Source organism: Typopeltis vanoorti, chromosome 2 (assembly GCF_054136105.1).
Source record: "Typopeltis vanoorti isolate ZY-2024b chromosome 2, IOZ_Tvanoo_1.0, whole genome shotgun sequence".
Lineage (NCBI taxonomy): Eukaryota > Metazoa > Arthropoda > Arachnida > Uropygi > Thelyphonidae > Typopeltis > Typopeltis vanoorti.
In genome coordinates this window covers 35,263,643-35,286,956 of record NC_143550.1, presented here as the reverse complement: position 1 = coordinate 35,286,956, position 23,314 = coordinate 35,263,643, and the positions used below count along the sequence as shown (strand labels likewise).

Sequence of the window (23,314 nt, the reverse complement as noted above, 5' to 3'; positions counted from 1 at the left end):
AACATACCAACAGATTGCTTCTTTCTTCTTGATCACTTGCCTACAGATGACATTGATATGTTATAGGTTTTGCAACATCTCATATGTGGGTTTAATATATATATATATACAGGGTGTTTGGGATAAATTTGACAGTTTCGTAAGGAAAAAGAAAATCTTCTTTGTATCTATTAAATTTAATGAATTGACAAAAAAACATTACAGGCAGAGTTAATTACAATACTATCAACAAGATTTACTCAAAATAACCACCATTAGCATCGATCACAGCTTCAATTCTGCTTCGGAACCTCGAACAAGCTGATGCTACAGTCTCCCTGGGAAGGGCCGCAAAAACTGTTTTAATTTTATCCATTAACTGGGCTTTTGTATTACTGGAAGTGCGATTGGTGTCTTTTTCAACTGCGCCTCATAAAAAATAATCCATGGGGTTAAGGTCTGGGGAGTTTGGAGGCCAAACATTTGGACTGGTGAAGTCGTAGAAATTTTCAGACAACCATTTTTGACTTTTCCCAGAGGTGTGGCAAGGGGCCGAATCCTGCTGCCATACATACGGCCTACCATTGGCTACTCTTGTTATCCAGGGCTTGACTACAGTTAGCAACTCCACGAACAAAGCCCGAATTCCAATGCCAGGGTTCTTCAACACCTGTTCCTGCAGATTTGCGAGGAATTCTGCTGTACGAACGCAATCAGATCGTCTGCTAGGGATCTTTCTTCTTGCTACATCCTCGTAGTCACCATTGCAAGTCTCTAGTTCATGCCTGATTGTTTTTACTGTATTCAGGGAGCATTGGGCAGCAGTCGTAATATCCTTATTTTGATGGCGGGCACGAATCATCATGATACAAGTTATTCTCTTCCATGATTCAGGTGGGTTCCAGCTATCCATCCTTTCTGACATCTTGTATATGAATGAAGAAGGGTCCAAACTTTTAAATGAAGAGAAGTGTGTGTTAATACATGTAACTTACGGAAAAATATAATTAATTATAAATATGTCAAATTTATCCCGAACACCCTGTATATATATATATATATTTAAAAAATAAATGGAACAGAAATATAGCCTAGGTTATGGAGCAAGGAATGAATGCCTGTTGCAATATTTCTTTATTTTCATTTTGGTTAATTTTGATTTAATCATTTTATTTATTTATTATTTTTTCCACACCTCTACCAACATTTTTTGATCTATTAAACCTCTTTCAGCAGGTCTTCATAGTGCACTTCAGGTTTTGACTATTTGTAATAATCAAAACCTAAAGTTTTTTAATAGTATTTTAGTATATTTCAAATATCATCAGAATGTATTTAATATAAATATAATACTGATAATATAAAAATAATCTTAGAAAATATTAAAACTGAAATTTAATATTCATTCAAAAATAATTTTTTGTTGTTGTTTTGTTTTGAAGGAATGAATTAGATGGTATTGAAGAACTTGATAGGTATCCAGAAGGATTTTTGGTTTCTCTTCAGCTTGTTGTATCAGACAAAGAAAGAACTTCAGATAAAAGTCCCCCATGGGATGGTCTCTCTCAGCTGAATCCGAACCCCCGATTAATTTTTAATACTGATGAGGAATTTGAACAGGGTAAAAGTATTTGATTGATTACTGATATGAGAAAAACAAAAGCTGTGTTTTAAAGTAATCTCATCATCAAACCATGATTATGTGTAAATTTAAGTTATCTTTGGAATTTTTTTTAGCTTAATATTAATTGAAGCTTTTAAAAATTTCAAAAATTGTGTATGTTGCTTTTATAGCATTCAGCAGAAGACATGATTTTCATAAAGGGATGGATATTTATTGTAACACGAAACTACTTCCAGATATTATTATTCCAACACACATGTTTTTTAAAAAAAATGCATTGTTATTTGCCATTTTTTTTATCAAAGTTAAGTTTATGAAAGGAATAAAGAAGTATACATATTAATCAGGTCTCATAACATTGCAACTCTAAAAGGGAAGTGGCAATTCATTATCCTTCGTTAACCTGCCGTTAGTAAGGTGGGGTGTCACAGTTATTTCTTTATTAAATCACTTAAGGAATTGACAATGTACATAAGAATATAAATTAAATTACACTTTAATAAATATTTCCGATATTTCGGCAACGTCACATTGCCATCTTCAAAAGGAACTTACAAAAAAAGGCGTGTATGTAAGCACTACAACAGAGTAACTGAAAATGAAGTGATGAAGCTACTGTTCTCCTAAAAGTCCTGATGGTTCCCCCTAGCGGGCTATGTAGGTGTTCTTGGCCGTTGGGCTGAAGGTCTGCTGATGTAAGCCTCCCAAATTTGGAACAGTCTCATGCAACCAAATTTATTAAGGTTTGGAGAGTTTCTTAGGATTTAGGCTGATCCATGCATAGTCTTTCAAATTTGAACTTGATATGATGTATTACTGTAGCTTTCTTCCATTGTATTCTGTGGTGTGTATCCAGAGCATGGTCTGCAAGACCAGAATGGCTGTACTTGTGAAACCGGATGTAGTCCTTGTGTTCCGAAATTTTGATATTCGCAATAGCTTCGTCACTTCATTCTCAGTTACTGTGTTGCTGTAGTGCTTACATGCACGTGCCTTTTTTTGTAAGTTCCTTTTGAAGATGGCAATGTGACGTTGCCGAAATATCAGAAATATTTATTAAAGTGTAATTTAATTTATATTCTTATGTATATTGTCAATTCCTTAAGTGATTTAGTAATGCATAACCAACGTATAATCTTGTCTACAAGAAATACCATCATTCACGGAGATACGGTAAAATGAAGTTGAAGTTATCTAGACAACTAAATCGTCTGACTTTCCTAAAACACTGCTGGGATAATCAGGTGATCCCAAATTGTGTAAAATTCAAGCACTGTTTTGTTTCACAAAAAGCTGTCTGTATCTATAACCACACCAGCTACGGTTTGCTTTGGGAACAAATTGCCGCCACGCAGTTTCTCTTAGCTGACATTAACAAAGCTATTCGTGCACTTGAGGAAGAGCTTTGGTCAATTTTACATGATGTTTCGTGTACCGCAGCAGACAAAGAATTTGAGAAAATACGGGATCGACAGATCAAAAAATTAAAAAAGAACTTTCCCTGAATCCAAAACTTCCTACCAACACCGTAATCAGCCTTTCTTCAGTCACCCTGAAGCCTGAAGCACTCAACGCGCTTTCACGTGGCCACAACTTCGCCATTGCTCCCAGAAAAATGCCTAGTGAGGATATTATGATCCAGATCGAACGCGAAATCTGCCACCTTTTGAATCAAATCGCCAACAGCGATTTGATTTATGATAAGATATATGATAAGACTGGATGTAGCTGTGACCTCTCCATAGCAAGACCACCAGAAACCAAAATATCCAACAAGGAATATAAAGCTCTGCAGGAAATGAGAAATAGTTATCACCAAAGTGGATAAGGGAAATGCAAACGTAGTACTTAACCAAAAGGACTATACAGGTAAGCTTAATGCTCTTCTATTAGATCGGGCTAGTTACCTCCCTATCGAATACAATCCCACGAACTCACAAATCAGAAAACTTCACAGGCTCCTTAAGAAAGCCACTTCTTGGCCTGCAGAAGTTACTAACAGATTAAAACCGTTTAACTCTATACCCCCCCACCCCCCACCCCCCATATTTATGGACTCCCAAAAATACATAAAGAAAATGTGCCATTACGTCCCATAGGGGATGGCATTGATTCCCCCACATACAAATTAGCTAAACATTTGGCCAAAGCACTCACATACTATACTGGCAACACACCATCACGCGTAAAAAAAACTCAGCCCACTTTAAAGCCAGCATAGAAAACCTTACACTCCAACATACTGATATAATGGTCAGCTCTGACGTCTCTTCCTTATTCACAAATGTCCTACTCAAGGAAACCTTAGAGCTAATCCAAGCTAAATTTTCTCCCGATATCTCAGTTTATAGAAAACCCACCCATACAGGCAGGTACATTCACCAACAATCTCCTCCCTGCCCTCCTCACAACAATGAGCGGTGAAAACACTATACAACAGGGCTAAACTAATCTGTTCTAACGACAAGGCCCTAAACACTGACAAAATGGTCTTTGCTTTTTTTCAGTGCTCTTTCACATTGTCCACTGTTTTGACTGCTGCTTGGACTCGGGTGTGTAGTGGTGGATCCAAGTTTCATCTACAATCACAAATTGACATAAAAAATCCTGCCAATTGCAATTAAACATTGCCAAACACTGCATTGAAATGTCTTTTCATATGCGTTTTTGATTGACAGTCACGGCACCCATCGCGCACACAGCTTTTTCATGTGCAATTTTTAATGCTCAGCAGTCTCACACACTTTGACTCAGCTGTCTTCCCTAATGATATCATGAGTTTTGCAATTTTTAATGTAGTATATTATACACCCATTCAATTGAGATGCCTCCAATCTCAGCAGTCTCACACACTTTGACTCGGCTGTCTTCCATAATGATATCATGAGTTTTGTCAATCATTTCCTTCGTAGTGACCTCAGGCAGGCATCCGGAGCATGCTTCATCTTCAATGGACTTATGACCACATTTAAACTCGTTTATCCAAAAATAAATAGTCTTTAATGCTGGTGCAGAGGCCCTATGAACTGAATCTAACTCAGCTTTGATCTGCACAGCCATCCACTTCTTCAAATAAAAGTGTTTCATCACTGCACAAAACTCGTTTTTCTCCATTTTTATGAAAATTGCGAACAGCATTTTAAATGTTTGCCGAACGCTTTGCACGTGGCTAAAATTTTGATAGGGGTCATGAAAAAGATTATACATGCCAACACAAATTGTGTCACCATCTATTGGAAATTTACCAAACTTTTCAAAAAACCCTCATATATCACTCTGTTTGTCTAGATATATTTTGCAATCCCATATTAGGAGGGTTATCTACATATGATGACTAAGAATCATACCTGATGATATCGAGCCCTCATTATTCAAATTTTTAACTATCATATTTTAATAAGGAATGTGTGACACCTACTCCTATGGACTTTAGGAATAGTGTAGTGGATAATTTGTCATAGTGAATTTCCTTTAGAATGCCATTGCACCTCTGAAACTTTGGCCACGACTTTTCAGTAGTTTGGTAACGGTCTGAAGGCATCTGCTTGTAAATATGTGAAATCTTTGATATCATGTCATTGTTTCAAAGCTTACCATCAAATCTATTGTTTGAAGAGTGATGTTGGAAAATGGAGAGAATCCTTGACAGAAAAGTTGGAATGATTTGTATGAACTTCAAAGACTTGATGACTACTTAGCTATTTTATAGGTCAGCAAGTTAACACACAGTTAGTTTTAGTGAATGTTCTTTGTGATACTCTGATAGGCAAGCCATTAGAATGTTTTTAGGTTTATATGGCTGATTAATACAGCCGGAACAAAAGATAGAATTGACTCTCATTTTGTTTTTAGATATGCCTTTATATATGAACATGAGTGTATACAGTATTTCAGGAATGACATAGGGGGTTAACACAAGTGTTATCACTTCCTCTGTGGAATATTTCTGAAAAATGAAGTGACATTAAAACTTGCCATGAACTCACATATTTCAAGATGGATGTCTTTGTTATGGATACAAAATGTTCTTTCAAGCATAGGTATATAAAGTCTTAAAAAAATAAAAAGGTGTATGAAGTTTTTATGTGATTTCACCCAATTGGATGTACATTTTAATGCCAGCCATTTGCTTGTTATTATTAAAGTACAGAAATATATATACAGATAATGTTAAGACAAGTAAATAAAACTTTACAAGAAATTACATTCTTTTCATCTTTATTTTATCCGTGTGTGAGAGCGATAATAATAATGTTATAAAAATAAATGATAATGATATGAATGAACTGGAAGTGACAAATGGAATACCATGTGAAAGGCAGTGATGGGTGTAAGATTGAGAATGATAGCCAGAAGAGTGAGCATGAGAATATGAGTGTGGAGAATGTGACTATGAATATGGAAATGATTAAAAAAAAAAAAAAGGAAAAGTGTGAACATAAGTGCAGAAATAGAAGTGAGCCTGACTGACAGAGCTGTAGTGGAAATGATTGCTGGAATGCAAGAATTGAAGAATAAATTGATTAAGATGAGAAATGAGATAAGGAATATATAGAATGAAATTGGTGTAAAAGAATAAAATGAAAGATAATGGAGAAAAAAGAAGTGAAGTAGCAAATAACTCGAGTAGCATTATATGGAGATTCTATCATAAAAGGTGTGGTGGATGAGAGGAGGAAGAATGAACAGTGATTGAGGCACTGGATATGAGAAGTAAGTGTGCAAGGAAGTTAGTAGTTATGGTCAGAACAAACGTTTTGATTGGGCATAAGGAGAATGTGAGGATAGATATCAGATTATTGAGAGAGTGAAAGACAACAGTGTGGTAGGAAGAATATTTTATATGTTGCCCAGGTATGGCAATGATGAGTTGCGGCAGAGAGCAAAGATTTATTTTGAATGGAATGTTAGTGGAAATGTGTGAAGAGAAAGGAGTGTCATTTGTGAATGTGTGGGATGAGTTTCAGGAACAAATTGAATTGTATAAGAGTGATAGACTTCATCTGAATGGTTTTGGACTGAATCATCCAGAAAGGCTGTTGCTGTAATGAGCGATACAAACAAGATATCACTGGAAGTCAGAGATGATGTAAAATTAGCAGGAAAGTGGATTAGGTGAGACTGATGTGAATGGAAATAAGGATGTGAGAACAGGAATGCAAGTTGGACAGAGAAATGGGGTGGGCCAGGAATGTCAGGGAGATACTGTGTAAGGAGAATGGATATTCTGAAAGTAGTAATGAATGCATGTATCGGGATGGTCAGCATAGGAATGGAACAGCTCGAAATGCATGGGGTGGTTCAGTCTGGGATTATACAGGGTGTTCGGGATAAATTTGACAGTTTCGTAAGGAAAAAGAAAATCTTCTTTGTATCTATTAAATTTAATGAATTGACAAAAAAACATTACAGGCAGAGTTAATTACAATACTATCAACAAGATTTACTCAAAATAACCACCATTAGCATCGATCACAGCTTCAATTCTGCTTCGGAACCTCGAACAAGCTGATGCTACAGTCTCCCTGGGAAGGGCTGCAAAAACTGTTTTAATTTTATCCATTAACTGGGCTTTTGTATTACTGGAAGTGCAATTGGTGTCTTTTTCAACTGCGCCCCATACAAAATAATCCATGGGGTTAAGGTCTGGGGAGTTTGGAGGCCAAACATTTGGACTGGTGAAGTCGTAGAAATTTTCAGACAACCATTTTTGACTTTTCCCAGAGGTGTGGCAAGGGGCCGAATCCTGCTGCCATACATACGGCCTACCATTGGCTACCCTTGTTATCCAGGGCTTGACTACAGTTAGCAACTCCACGAACAAAGCCCGAATTCCAATGCCAGGGTTCTTCAACACCTGTTCCTGCAGATTTGCGAGGAATTCTGCTGTACGAACGCAATCAGATCGTCTGCTAGGGATCTTTCTTCTTGCTACATCCTCGTAGTCACCATTGCAAGTCTCTAGTTCATGCCTGATTGTTTTTACTGTATTCAGGGAGCATTGGGCAGCAGTCGTAATATCCTTATTTTGATGGCGGGCACGAATCATCATGATACAAGTTATTCTCTTCCATGATTCAGGTGGGTTCCAGCTATCCATCCTTTCTGACATCTTGTATATGAATGAAGAAGGGTCCAAACTTTTAAATGAAGAGAAGTGTGTGTTAATACATGTAACTTACGGAAAAATATAATTAATTATAAATATGTCAAATTTATCCTGAACACCCTGTATATGGGGAGAAAGTGTGAGCAAACAGGAGTAAGTGTGAAGAAGTCAGAGATGAGGGGCAGCATGAGTAGTACTGCTTATACATCAAGAAATGACTTGTTATCCTTATTTACGAATACCAAGAGTATTAGAAAATGAAGACGAAATTATTGCATTGAGTTTATTTGCCTGAAAATAGTTGAAATAAGTGAACTATAGTTGGATGAAAATGATATCTTCAATATCATTCTCATCCTTCCATCCATTCTTCATCATATCTTTCCATTTCTGGGAATAGAAATGAAAGGATATGAAGGGTCAAAGCTGTATAACTGAGAGGAGACCTCCACATGGTCTTTAAAGGAATGCGGAGAACCGACCAGGGCTTCCGACCTAATGTTCGATCCTCAGTTTCTCCTGGTGCACCCTGTTAGGTATCTACCTGGATACTGAATGAACAAGGATCGGCTGACAATTTGGAATTTAGCTGACCAAATTGTATTCTTATTGGCTTAAACCCATATAGAAAATGATGGTACAACATTGACAGAATTTCATACCAGCTGGTGTGCCACACAATTAAACAAGGCACCCGTTGTTTTTTGCCAGGGAACCAGGGCAAACAGCAAAAAGTCAGCTACTAGAACAAATCCTGAAACACATCCCAACTTAACATCAGCAGAGTTTAAGATCAGTACTATCAACATAAGAAGCCTGAATGGCAAAGAAATGGAACTAGCAGAACTAGATAAGTACCAGATCAACATAATAGGGGTGACAAACAAAAAAAGACAGAAACTGGTGAGATATTTCTAAGCAATAAATACAAAATTTATATTCAGGCAATAACAATCAGGAAAAAGGAGTAGCTATAGTATCCAACACTAAATGCAAGGCTAATATTCTTGAATATCAGGCAATATCAAGTAGAGTAATGTGGGCAAATATCGGAATGAGGAACTGGACAATGAGACTTATTTGTGCCTATGGTCCTACAGAAAGTTCTACTAAGGTAGAAGTAGAGGATTTTTTTGAGGCTTTAGAGAAAGCAGCTGACATAATGAAACAAGAAAAGTTGGAGATTTAAATAGAGTAGGAAATGATTGTCAGACATACAGAAACATTTTGGGAAAATTTAGAACAAAGCTGCTAGTAATGTTAAATACCTATTGGATTGCTGCTCAGGACGTGGACTGGTTATTACTAACATAATGTTCCAACATAAAAATATGCACAAATTCACATGGAGAGAAAAGGCAAGGAATAAGAAAAGTCTCATTGACTATGTTATTGTTGATAGTGATGTTTTCTCACTGTCGCAGGACACTAGAGTGTACAGAGGATTTGAAATTTGAAGTAATCACCATATAAACTTGAGCAGGACAAAATTGAATTTCATATTGAAAAGAACATATAAGAAAGTTTTAAAGTGAATAAAAGTTTAGCAACTCTCAGATGTGAACTGTAGATTAAAATACACAAACATTATTCAAGAAAAAATGAAAAAATTTGAGAACAGAAGCCAAACCATGGAGATTCAGTGGCAAATCCTGAAGAAAACATTGATTGATTCAGTCAGGGAGGCATGTTGTGTGGTTGCCAGCAAGGACAGAAAAAGCAGAACTCCATGGTGGATACAAGAAGTTAAAAAGGTAGTGAAGGAAAGGAAGAAAGCATATCGAAAGTTCCTGGCAAATAAGTCAGCTTGTGCTCTTAGAGAATACAGAGACAAATGTAAGAAAGCTGAAAATGGTGTAAAACTAGCTAAACAAAAGTCATGGGAGGACTTTGGTAAGAACATAGAAAATAAAGAACTGGAAAGTGGCAAAATATTCTGGAGGCTGTTGAAAAATCTCAGAAATGGAGAAAAGGGTGCTGTAAAAGGAATTAAAGATGACAAAGGTGACATGAAAACTAGAGAAAAAGATATCCTTGATATATGAAGGAATTACTTCGAAAAATTGCTAAATGAAACAAGCAGTGACAGTGCAGTGGTATAAAACACTCAACAGACGATCAGGAATACATATCCATACTTGAAATAGAAAAAGCCATCAATAGCCTATAATGTGGAAAGGCAGAAGATGATATTCAACCAGAAATACTCAAGTATTGAGGTATAAAAGTCTTGCAGTGGCTGCACCCCATAGTTCAGAAGGCCTGGACAGAAGGACGAATTCCAAATGATTGGAGTAGAGCTCTCATAGTACTCATATATATAAAAAGGAAAGAAAACTGAATGACATTACAGAGGTACTTCCCTACTGAGTGTTTATATATTATTGGCAAGTATACTTGAGAAATGGTTGTGAAGAAAGAATTATGGAAGGGAAGCTTGGTGAAGAATAAGCTACAGTGGGCAGAATTGTGGAAACCTTTTGAAAAAAGTGTATTTCTGAGGTTTGATGGCTCATAACACCACTTTTTTTTTTTTTTTTGAGTAATACCATAAAATTACATATCAATGGAAAGATAATTTAATCAAGAATGTAATGCAATAACTTTTATGAAGGATTTTTTATTAGAACAGCAGTTATAAAGAAGAAAAGTGAAACACACAGAAAAAATGAGATATACAAAAATTCTCACAATGTGAATTAATACTTAGTTGGGTAACCTTTAGCGTTAATTACAGCCTTACAATGCCTTCCCATGGAATGAACCAAGTTTTTTAGTTTTGCAGCTGTTATAATGTGAAACCAAGATTGAATTATTGCTTCTATTAATTGGTGGGTTGCTTCTGACTAACAAGTTTCTTTAGTCGGCTCCATAGATTATATCATATGTACTTGATCAATATAGTCCCATTAGAAGTCATTCCAGAGCCTCCATAGATTTTCGATTGGGTTAAGGTCTGGGCTATTCTCAGGCCATTCCAGCCGTGGAATATGATTATCTTGAAACCACTTTTTGCACACAGCAGCAACATGACATGGAGCTGAATCCTGTTGAAATATAAATGCCTCATTATCTTGGAAAAGATCACGTGCAGAAGGCTTCAGTTTGGGCTCAAGTATTTCATTTATGTATTTTTGGGCATTTATATTCCCATTAATCACGCAAATTCTGCCCACACCTTTTGATGTCATACAACCCCCAGATCATAACACTAAGGGGATGTTTCACTGTAGGTGAATTCGCTGTAATGCAATCAGGATGCAAATCTTCTCCGATTCTTCTCTTTACGTATTTTATGCCATCACTACCAAACAGAGAGATTTTGGTCTCATCACTCCAAATAACACTGTCCCATTGTTCCGCTGTCCAGTTAACATGGGTTTTAGCCCAGTTTAATCTTTTCAATCTTTGTTTGAGAGATAAAAATGGCTTTTTTTATGGAATTCTAGCATTTAGACCAAATTCCTGCAGTCTGCGCCGAACAGTCCTTGCACTCAACTTTACATTGTATTGTGCCATTTCATCTTGTATTACGCCCAGATGATTTTCTTCTGTCACATAAGCACAGTCTCTCAATTCTTCTATCATCACTTGCTGTTGTGCACCTTTTCCTGCCTTTACCAGTCTGGTTTTGTAGTGATTCAGTCTCCTTATACTTCTTCAAAAATTTAGAAATGCCCTTTGGTTAAGTTTCCACCAATTTTTCTTCTAATTTCTTCATAACTGTAGCCTTGTTCACTTAATAGTACCAGTTTGCATCGCTTTTTGGGTGACCAGTCAACTCTTTGCACCATTTCTTTAATTTTATTATGTTTTACAAGCTCACTAAATGAAAGAACACAAAAAAAAAACCAACCAACTTGATAGCAATCACATAACACACTGACAAATGTCCTCCTCTCAGCTCCAATACATGACATCAATATCTGAATCCTACTGTGACCTTATTGGCTCATTGCCAAAACAAGATGACACCTGATTGGCTCTCTAAACACTCATGCTCATTGGCTACATTCAAATGAAGGAACGCCACTTCATATGAACCTAAGCAATTTGTGCTTCTTTTTACTGGTTATTTGGCTATAACTTTTCATAGAATACAGATAATTGAACAAACTTTGTGGCATTACATTTTTGATTAAATTATCTTTCCATTGATATATAATTTTATGGTATTACACCAAAAAAAGGTGGTATCATCAAACCTCAAAAATACACTTTTTCCAAAAAGTTTCCACAATTTTGGCCACTTGTGTAAATTCGAGCCAAATAGAGGTTGTCAGGATCAAAATTTTCACTTTACAACAAATTGTTGAGAACTCGCCGGAATATAACAAAGGTCTGTATTTCTCTTGAAGACCTGCAAAAGGCATGTGACAATGTGCCAAGAGAAAAGCTGTTCAAAATGCTACAGTTTTGTGTCAGTGGGGCATTATATCAGGCAGTACTTAGTCTTTATTTAAGTTGTAAGTCAGCAGTTAGAATTGAAGGAAGTACAGGAAGATGGTTTGATGTTAAATCTGGTGTCAGACAAGATGTACATTATCCCTCATGTTTTTCATTATCTATATGGATCACTTTATGAATTAAAGCAGTATTAAACTGGATATCAAAATTGGATATGTTAATCTCAGCTCTTTACTTTATACAGATGATGTTATACTTTAAAATAAATTCAGTACAAGTCTGCAAGATTCCCTGACTAAATTGAATAATTCAGCAATACCAAGACAAAGACAATGAAAATAGGCAGAAACATTGAAAATATCAACTGCATCATGAATGGAGAACCTATAGAGCAAGTAAAACATTTTAGCTACTTAGGCACAATTTTTAGTGAAGATGGTAAATTAAGTATGTTGTAAATAGACAACAGAATCAACAAAGCTGGTATGGTAGGAAGTCAACTGAATAAATTCATATGGAATAAGAGAGAAATTAGTTCAAGCACTAAATTAGATGTACAAGACAATGTTCAAACCAATTTTAACTTATGGATTCCAAGAGCTGAGTTAGAAATAAAACACTTGACCAAAGAGTAGAGACCACAAATATGAGAATCCTGAGGAAGATTAGGAGCGTGAACAGATGGCATCAATGGCAACCTCATATTAAAAACGAGGATATTAGGAAAGAACTTTCCACTGTCAGCATCCAGGAATGTGTTAGCAGAGCTAATCTCAGGTGGTATGGTTACTTAAACAGAATGGGAGAGGAAAGATTAGCAAAACAAGTATTCTCTGCCAGGTTGGCAGGTAAAAGACCCAGAGGAAGACCAGGATATTGGTGGATTGATACATTAAAAAGTATCTTTGTTTGTTATGTTTCATTGAGTTGTTTTCGACTCCTGGTGATTCTAATAATATATGCTTTCCATTCAGATCTGTCCCTGGCCATATCTTTCAGAATTTCCAGGCGCATTCCAGTTGCTTTTTAACTCCATCCACCCATCTAATTCTTGGTCTTCCTCTTCTCCTGCTTCCATCAACTTTACAAGCATCATCATCTTCTCCAGACTGTCATTTGCTCACATAATGTGTCCAAAGTATTATAATTTTTGCTTGATGATCATAGCTTGGAGGGAGCAATCAGGCTTTATTCTGTCTGTCACTAATTTGTTTGTTTGCTTTGCAGTCCATGGTATTCTCAGTAGGCATCTCCAAACCCATAATTCAAATGCATCCATCTTCCTTCTTTCACTCTTTCTCAGGGTCCAACTTTCATATCCATACAGTACCACAGGGAATGCCATTGCTTTCACAATTTTGATTTTTGTTGCAAGGCTAATATCTTTATCTTTAAAGATTTTGCTTAAATTTTCTCCCCATCTACTTCAATATCATTAAGTAATCATGTTGCCATAATCAAAAATAATAATCAGCTAACGCCTTTTTATTCCCGTATACGGGAGTAGGCGAGACCATTTAGCCCTATCTAATTTTTGGAGACTGAGTGGACAGTTCAATCTCCACTGGTACCAATCAGAGATAGATGGCCCAAGGCTATCACTAATTAAGCAGTACACAGTGAAGAGAGACGGCTCAAATATGTCGCCATCTCGTGGTCCCTAACCCTAACACAATATATTTAATGTCTGAAATAATGTGGGTTCTACTGTCGATTTTCTTGAGTTTACAGGATGAAAAACCCGAGTTTCCGGGAGGAAAAACCCGCTTGCCCGTGCCAGAGATCGACTAACTCGGAAACCGGTCAAAAAAAGGCTTAGAAAAATTTCCTCTAGTCGCCGACTAGACTTGAAACCAAGTCTTTCTCCGTGCAGTCAAGCGCCGTGGTATGCAAATGCCACATCCACTGAGCTACACAGGCTCTTCATGTTGCCATAACTTTTATATTTTTGAGGTTAAGTTTAAGGCCATATTTAGCACTTTCTTCTTTAACTTTCATAATAAGTTCCTTCAAATCTGTTTTGCATTCGGGTAACAAGGTAGTATCATCTGCATACCTCAAATAATTAATATTTCTTCCACCAATTTTAATTCTAACTGAAGACTCCTCCAGCCCTGCTATTCTTAAAATGTATCCTCATCATCAAATTCATGACATGTACCCTCAAGGAATGTACAGGATATGATAGTACTACATGAAAAATATCCATCATTACTAACTTCCTATCTACAATTTTCCTCCAAATCAGTCTGTTACTTGTCAAGACTCCAACATTACCAGATCTTATATTTCTGTTATCTAAGGCACTTTGTACCGTATCACTCTATCTATATTTTGGTCTTCCTCTGGGTCGTTTTCCTGCCAACCTGGCAGAGAACACTTGTTTTGCTAATCTTTCCTCGCCCATTTTGTTTAAGTGACCATACCACCTGTGATTAGCTCTGCTAATGCATTCCTGGTGCTGACAATGTCAAGTTCTTTCCTAATATCCTCGTTTTTAATATGATATTGCCATTGATCCTATCTGTTCATGCCTCTAATGTTTCTGAGGACTCTCATACCTGCGGTCTCTAGTCTTTAGTCAACTGTTTTACTTCTGACCCAGCTCTCAGATCCATAAGTTAAAACTGGTTTGAACACTATCTTGTATACAGCTAATTTAGTGTTCCGTCTAATTTCTCTCTTACTCCATATGAATTTATTCAATTGACTTCCTACCATACCAGCTTTGTTAATTCTGTTATCTATTTCCATATTTAATTTACCATCTTCAGTAAAAATCGTCCCTAAGTAGCTGAAATGTTTTACTTGTTCCAAAGGTTCCCTGTTTACAACACAGTTGACATTTTCAACAATTCTGCCTATTTTCATTGTCTTTGTCTTCATAATGCTGACCTTCATACCCTATCCATTACAACAGTTATTCAATTTAGTCAGGGACTCTTGCAAACTTGTAGCGGATTTATTTTGAAGTATAACATCATCTGCATAAAGCAAAGAGCTGACATTAACATCTCCAATTCTGATATCATGTTTAATACCACTTTCCTTCATAATGTGATCCATATAGATAATGAATAACAGAGGGGATAATGTACATCCTTGTCTCACACCAGATTTAACATTAAACCATCTTCCTGTACTTCCTACAATTCTGACTGCCGACTTACAATTCAAATCCAGACTAAGTATTGCTTGATATAATGCCCCATTGACACCATATACCTGTAGTGTATTGAATAGTTTCTCTCTTGGCACCTTGTCGTATGCCTTTTTCAGATCGACAAAACTTAAATACAGATCTTTGTTATATTCCTATGCTTTCTCAACTATTTGTCGTAAAGTGAAGATCTGATCCTGACAGCCTCTATTTGTCCTGAATCCAGCTTGTTCTTCACCAAGCTTTTCTTCCACAATTCTTCTGAACCGTTTCTCAAGTATACTTGCATAGATCTTGCCAGGAACACTCAGTAGGGAAATACCTCTGTAATTCTCACCTTTTATTTCCCTTTTTATATATGGGTACTATTAGAGCTGTACTCCAATCATCGGAAATTCGTCCCTCTGTCCAGGCTTTCTGAACTATGCAGTGCAGCAACTGTAAGACTTTTATACCACCATACTTGAGCATTTCTGGTCGAATATCATCTACTCCTGCTGCCTTTCTGCATTTCAAGCCTTTGATGGCTTTTTTCTACTTCAAGTATGGATATGTATTCCTGACTGTATGCTTGTTGAGTGTTTTTTACCACTGTGCTATCACTGCTTGTTTCATTTAGCAATTTTTTGAAGTAATTACTCCATACTTCAAGGGTATCTTTTTCTCCTATTTTCATTTCCAACTCCTTTTACAGCACTCTTTCCTCGATTTCTAAGCTTCTTCAACAACCTCCAGAATATTTTGCCACCTTCTTGATATTTATTTTCTATGTTCTTGCGAAAGTCCTCCCATGACTTTTGTTTAGCTAGTTTTACATAGAGTTTAGCTTTCTTGCATTTGTCTCTGTATTCTCTAAGAGCACAAGCTGACTTATTTGCCAGGAATGTTTGATATGCTTTCTTCTTTTCCTTCACTACCTCTTTAACTTCCTGTGTCCACCATGGAGTTCTGATTTTTCTATCCTTGCAGACAACCTCATCACATGCCTCTCTGGCTGAATCAATCAGGGTTTTCTTCAAGGCTTGCCACTGAATCTCCAAGGTTTGGTTCCAGTTCTCAAACTCTCATTTTTTCTTCAATAATCTTTGTGTATTTTAGTCTACAGTTCACATCTGAGAGCTGCTCACCTTTTATTCGATTTAAAACTTTCTTACATGTTATTCTTTTCAATATGATATTCAATTTTATCCTGCTCAAGAATAAGTAGTGATTGCTTCCAATTTCAAATCCTCTGTCCACTCTAGTGTCCTGCACCAGGGAGAAAACATCACTATCAACAATAACATAGTCAATGAGACTTTTCTTATTCCTTGCCTCTTCTCTCCATGTGAATTTGTGCACATTTTGATGTTGAAACATGGTGTTAGTAATAACCAGTCCATGACTTGAGCAGAAATGTAACAGGTATTTGCCATTATTATTGGCTTTGCTCTTTTCTCCAAATTTTCCCAATATATTTTTGTGTGTCTGACAATCATTTCCTACTCTGCTATTTAGATCCCCAACAAGGACCAACTTTCCTTTTTCATTGTGTCAGTTGCTTTTTCTAAAGCATCAAAAAATTCCTCCACTTTTATCTTTAGAACCTTCTGTGGGACCATAGGCAGAAATAAGTCTCATTGTCCAATTCCCCATTCTGATATTTACCCACATCACTCTACTTGAGACTGCCAGCCATTCAAGAAGATTAGCCTCGTATTTTGTGTTGAATACTATGGCTACTTCTTCTTTTCCTTGATTGTCATTTCCTGAATATAACATTTTGTATTTATTATTCAGAAAGATCTCACCAGTTTGTCTTTTTTGTTTCAGTGATCCCTATTGTGTCAATCTGGTACTTATATAATTCCTCAGCTAGCTCTATTTCTTTGCCATTCAGGTTTCTTATGTTGATAGTACCGATCTTTAACTTTGGTAATGTTGAGCTGGGATATGCTTTCAGATTTGTTCCAGTAACTGACTTTTCACTGTTCACCCTGGTTTCCTGGCGAAAACAAACGGGGCCTTGTTTAACCGGGCACCGCCCCAGCCGGCATGAAATTTTGTCATGTTGTACCATTATTTTCTATATTGGTTTAAGCCAATAAGAATTCAATTTGGTCTGATAAATCCCAAATTGCCAGCCCATCCTCATTCATTCAGTATCCAGGTAGATACCCAACAGGGTGCACCAAGAGAAGATGAGGATTGGACATTAGGTCAGAAGTCCTGGTCGGTTCTCTGCATTCCTTTAAAGACTATGTGGAGGTCTCCTCTTGGTTATATAGCTTTGACCCTTAAGTTAAACAGATACAAAGATAAAATACACCCTTGTTGCACCCCTTTACCTGTTGTGAAATACTCAGTTTCTCCATGATCTCTTCGGCAGTAGCTTCTTATTCATAATAAAGATTCCTCAGAAGGATTATGAAATGCTCTGGTACTCCCATTGTTCTTAACACAGTGTCACTTGATCTACAGAATCAAAAGCCTTACTGTAGTCAAGGAAACAAAGGTAGACATGCTTTTGATATTCTTGCTCTTCCCATTATCCTTCTCACATTGGCGATCTGATCTTTTGTTCCTCTTTCTTTTTGAAATCCTGCCTGTTCATCTAGCATTTCTCTCTTCATGAATGGTTCCAATCTTTTCTGAATAATCTTAAGTAAGACTTTATTTGCATGAGAAATCAGTGCTACAGTTCTGTAATTTTCACCCTCTCTTGCATTGCCTCTCTTCAATAGAGAGAAAGTGCCTTAGAAGACAGAAATATAAGAATTGATAATGTTTGAGTCTTCACAGATAGTAGATTGATTTGGAGGAAAATTGTTGTTAGGAAGTAGTAATAATGTAAGTTTTTCATGCAGTACTATCATAATATCTTTTACAACCCTTGAAAGTACATGTTAGAAATTTGATGATGTTGGATATATTTTTAGTTTGGATAGGAAATGCACGAAGAGAGGAAGAGTGCTATTGATGATTACAGGGGAATTATGTCCACACAAGGTTGAGATAGGGGAGGAAGTAGCAGTGATTTTGAAGCAGTATGGGTGATATGAAGGGTGACAGAATGTAATATTTGGTTGAGTGTTGCTACAGGCTAGGGAATGTGGAGAGTGGAGACAATGAAATGTATAGCCAACTTGGCTTAGTGAGCAAGCAAAGGGTGATCATTGTGGGTGATTTCAGTTATGGCAGTATTCGATTGGAATGAAGAGATAACATCAAGGAATAAGGATAATGAATTTCTTGAGTTCTTAAGAAACAATAATCTTAGGCAATATGTAATGGAAGGCAGACTGGGATTAAAAGTTTTAAATCTGGTTAGATCATAAGAGGATGTGATTGTGAATGGATTGTCTAATCCCTCTCCAGTTGGTGAGAGTGACTATGAAGTGATTACATAGGTTATAGCCAGTCATATGAGAACTTCTCTGAAGAGGGGGATATATGTAGAATGAGAAGGCTGGTGAATACGAAAAGCTTAGGAGAGAACTGGGAGATAATATGGAAAGGAAACGGTTGCTACTTTGGCATTGATCAAGAGCTATTTAACAGCAGCAATGTCTGAATGTTATTCCAAAAGTGACGAGAATAAGATAGGATTAAAATGGATGAATTAAGAGATTAAGCATGAAATCTAGAAGGTGGTTGGTAGCACTGTGGAGGCAACACAAGATGAATGTTGGCAATAATTCTTACATAAAGCATACAAAAAGCAGCCCAAGATGGTAACTTGGTTGGTAAAGACAGCAGAAGTGCAGTATGAGAAGAAATTAGCCAATCAAATTAAGAAAATTCATAGAGTTCTTTCAATGTATGACAATTAGAATCAAAGATGACAGTTAGGATGATGCTGGCAAATTGGTAACCAAAGCAGAGGATATAGTTGGAGTATTCAATGAATAATTTATCACTTTGTCCTCATGAAGGCAACAACATTAGAAACTGGAGTGTAGAAGGTATGACGGAGGAGGGACTGATCAGTGAGCAGGAGGTATATGAGGAATTAAGTAAACTTGATGTTAATAGAACAGTAGGACTTGATAATATTAACAGCACTTGGCACACCTGTTTAACATGAGTTGCAACTTGGTGACTGAGGTTACAAATTATAGGCTAATCTGTATATCTGGAGTTGTTAAGGTGTTAGAGAAGTTGGTGAGAACTAGGATTCCAATTTTGTGGTCTTGACCAGGAAGGTTACCATGCGTTTGGAGTTCTTATGACTCCCATCCACTCAGGTCTAAGCATTAGATGATCTAGAATCTCTGCTCTAAAGACTTGGAGAACTTTTTTCAAGCCACTTCGTTTCCCCAGTATGCAAGATTGTAGTCTCATGCTGGGCAATGAAATTCAGCTACCACTAGAAGACATATGCAAACATCCATGTCCACTAAGGGATTTCAACCCACAGCCTGTTGGTTATAGAGCAGGTATTCTATCTACTCAGCCAGCCAGGCTGAATAGAAAGGGCAGATGCGGAACTAAAGGGTAGGCAATTATAACATACACTGAAGAGGTTTTAAAACAGTACCATAGCTTTGGAAAAGAAGTCTGCACTGCTTGGAAAACATTCAAGTGGAGTTTGAAGAAAGCAGTGTTTGACTGCATTTCTGGATTTAGATGAAAAATCATTCCATATAAAAAAAAATGGCAAGAATATAGGAAGAAACATGATTGACAAGTTCATGAGCAGTATCAAGTTCTGGCTTTAAGGAAATAAAATCTTCCACCTAAATTTCATCATTTCTCATGTGGTCAGGATTTTAAGGTACTTACAAGACCTTCATATGAGGCTACTCAAATCGCCTGTAGCTAACAAAGTCTCCACACTATATCTCATGTAGCTAGTTTTATATTTTTCTATTTCTCCTCCTTACTGTTACAAGGCTGGTTGAGTTTAGTGAATTTAGTTTACTATCAATGATAGAATATGGTTGGGTAAATCTCAAAATGTTTGTCCGTCCTACTTGAGAAGCAAAATCTGGAACCAAGAAAATGTGAGGATTGGATGTGCATTGGATATATGCTCCAGTTGGTCCTTTCATTTTTCCTGTTATTGCACCACTTCAACTTTTTTTGTTGTTGTTTGTTTGTTTGTTTGAATGAACTTTATTGATAAGCATGCCTTTATATATCTTTCTAAGTATTTTATTATTATTATTTTTTTTAAATTAGCAATCTCTAGGAAACAGGATGAAGTAAGGTATGATGATAGTGAAGGGGAATCAAAAATAGAATTTATGTCATCTTTGAATTGGCAAGAGGAGCATGCAGAAATAGCCCAGGAAGCAAAATTTGTATGTATTTTCTATGATTATCCTTAGTTCATGTATTTAGTGCATAAGCAATAATATCACAAGTGATATGATGTTGATATTACTGATTTTATAAACCATGTATTTAGTACATAAGCAATAATATCACAAGTGGTATTATTTTGATATTACTAATTTTATAAACCATCATAAAATGACAAGTCACTGTTAAAAGAAGGCTATTTGAATTGTCTGGAAAGATTAACAACACTTGAAGAGGAAAAGTTTAAAATTTATTTAATGCAAATATTTCATTAATGAAACTCAGAGGTAGCACAAAATTTTAGTGGTGGTGAGGAACTGAATGATACATTTCGGTCTTCGAAAGGTAGTGCTAACTGCCTTAGAAGTTTCAAATATAAATGATGACCATATTGGAAATATGGTTATATGAGGGTGGGCTGAAAAGTTCTCAGCCTCGACCATAGATGGCAACACTATCACCAAGGTTTTCTTCTTTTTTTTCTAAGTTGGTACATCTGTCATAAGCATCCATGTGAAATTGCAAGTCATTCTATCAAGCAGTTTGTTTTATACAGCTGTCTGAAGCAAAAGTGTTGTCTGCATCCCTTGAAATGTATAAAATTGAGTATCGTGTAGTTATAAAATTCTTTGTAAAAGAAGGTTTAACCAAAAGAAATTCATTTGAAGTTCATAAAAGTTTGTGGGCACTCTTCACATTCGTTTTCAACAATTAAGAAATGGGCTGCCAAGTTTAAACATGGCCATACCAGCCTTGAAGATGATCCATATGAAGGAAGTCCAAATAGTGTAACAACACCAGAAATCATTACCAAGTGCACAATATCGTATTATGCATTATGAAATCACTTAAGGAATTGACAACGTACATAAGAATATAAATTAAATTACACTTTAATAAATATTTCCTATATTTCGGCAACATCATGTTGCCATCTTCAAAAGGAACTTTCAAAAAAGGCATGTGCACGTAGGCCCCAACACAGTAACTGAGAATGAAGTGATGAAGCTATTGTTCTCCTAAAAGTCCTGATGGTGCCCCCTAGCAGGCTATGTAGGTGTTCTTGGCCATTGGGCTGAAGGTCTGCTGATGTAAGCCTTCCAAATTTGGGGAAGTCTCATGCAACCAAACTTGTTGAGGTTTGCAGAGTTTCTTAGGGTTGAGGCTGATTCCATGAATAGTCTTTCGAATTTGAACTTGCTACAGTGTATTATTGTAGCTTTCTTCCACCAGGTTATACCAGGCCCCTTGCAGCTATAAACTGTCTTACTTTGACCAAACAGGCAGGACAGCGAATATCAAAATTTCGGAACACAAGGACTACATCCGGTTCCACAAGTATAGCCACTCTGGTCTTGCAGACCATGCTCTGGATGCACGCCACAGAATACGGTGGAAGAAAGCTACAATAATACCCTGTAGCAAGTTCAAATTTGAAAGACTATTCATGGAATCAGCCTTGGCCCTAAGAAACTATCCAAACCTCAACAAATTTGGTTGCATGAGACTGCCCCAAATTTGGAAGGCTTACATCAGCAGACCTTTAGCCCAACAGCCAAGAACACCTACATAGCCTGCTAGGGGACAACATCAGGACTTTTAGGAGAACAATAGCTTCATCACTTCATTCTCAGTTACTGTGTTGTAAGTTCCTTTTGAAGATGGCAACTTGACGTCAAAATATTGGAAATATTTATTAAAGTGTAATTTAATTTATATTCTTATGTACATTGTCAATTCCTTAAGTGATTTAGTAAAAATAATGTCGAAATTATAAATTCGTTTTTTCATTGTTAGGTAAAGAACTTTTCAGACCACTCTCATATTTCCAACATGACAAATAGATTAATTGGAAGAAAATTGTTAATAGATACTAGTAATAATGCAAACTTATTTATTTAGTACTGTCATAGTATTCTATACGCCCCTTGAGGATATGTATTACGCATTGATAATGTGTTATAAATAGTATGATTCATTATGCATTAGATAACATGATTGCTATGTAGATTGATCCTCACTTTTTGACATGCAGATACATTCTTGTACAAACACACACACACACACACACACACACACTGACAGTAATATTGTGAATATTTATTTGCTATTATTTTTTGATACACAACTATACTTGTATATGTAATGATCTTTTGCTTACTGTAGGAAGTGTTAACTGACTGTTTCCTCTTACTGAAATACTCTTATAAAATTTCAAAGGGTTTCAGGTCCTTCCGTCAAACATTTAACATGAACTTCACTGCATGCCAACTTCAAGAGAAGTGTTATGAACAAAATTGTCCACTTTTAGTGGCCTTTATTGATGTAAATGCATTTGAACTCTATCAACTCAGAAGCTCTCTGGAAAATTCTTTTGAAAATTAGTTGTCCATCAGACTTCTTCATTGTTTTTAAGACTGCTACATAATACGTCGGTAGGTGTGATTAGCTAGTAGCCATTTTTGAAATTTCATGGTAATAAGAAGAGTGAAACAAGGCTGTATCTTATCATACTTACCTCTTGCTTTCATTTCAAAATTATTATTGGTACCGGGGGGGGGGGGGGGTCTAAATGCTCATTACCAGGAAGCAGACACTAACTATTATTTGACATAATGCATTTTTTATCTCTCCTTAAAGTCATTCAATGACAACAATCACAACTCAAATGCAACCTGTTTCTCTCATTTATCACTCTCCAAGCAAAAAATTGAGTCTTTACTCCATTGCTAATCACACACACACCCCT

The 23,314-nt window shown here is 36.4% G+C and overlaps 1 protein-coding gene across 4 annotated transcripts in view; it reads left to right on the top strand.

Annotated features, from left to right (window-relative positions):
- Positions 1–23,314, top strand: part of aux (cyclin-G-associated kinase) — a 482,129-nt gene that overhangs the window by 306,098 nt on the left and 152,717 nt on the right. For all 4 annotated transcript variants that reach the window (XM_090404291.1, XM_090404283.1, XM_090404277.1 and 1 more), the window contains exons 18-19: positions 1,422–1,600; positions 20,443–20,564. In XM_090404291.1, coding sequence (XP_090260417.1) covers positions 1,422–1,600; positions 20,443–20,564 — 301 coding nt within the window. The remainder of the gene's footprint in view (positions 1–1,421; positions 1,601–20,442; positions 20,565–23,314) is intronic.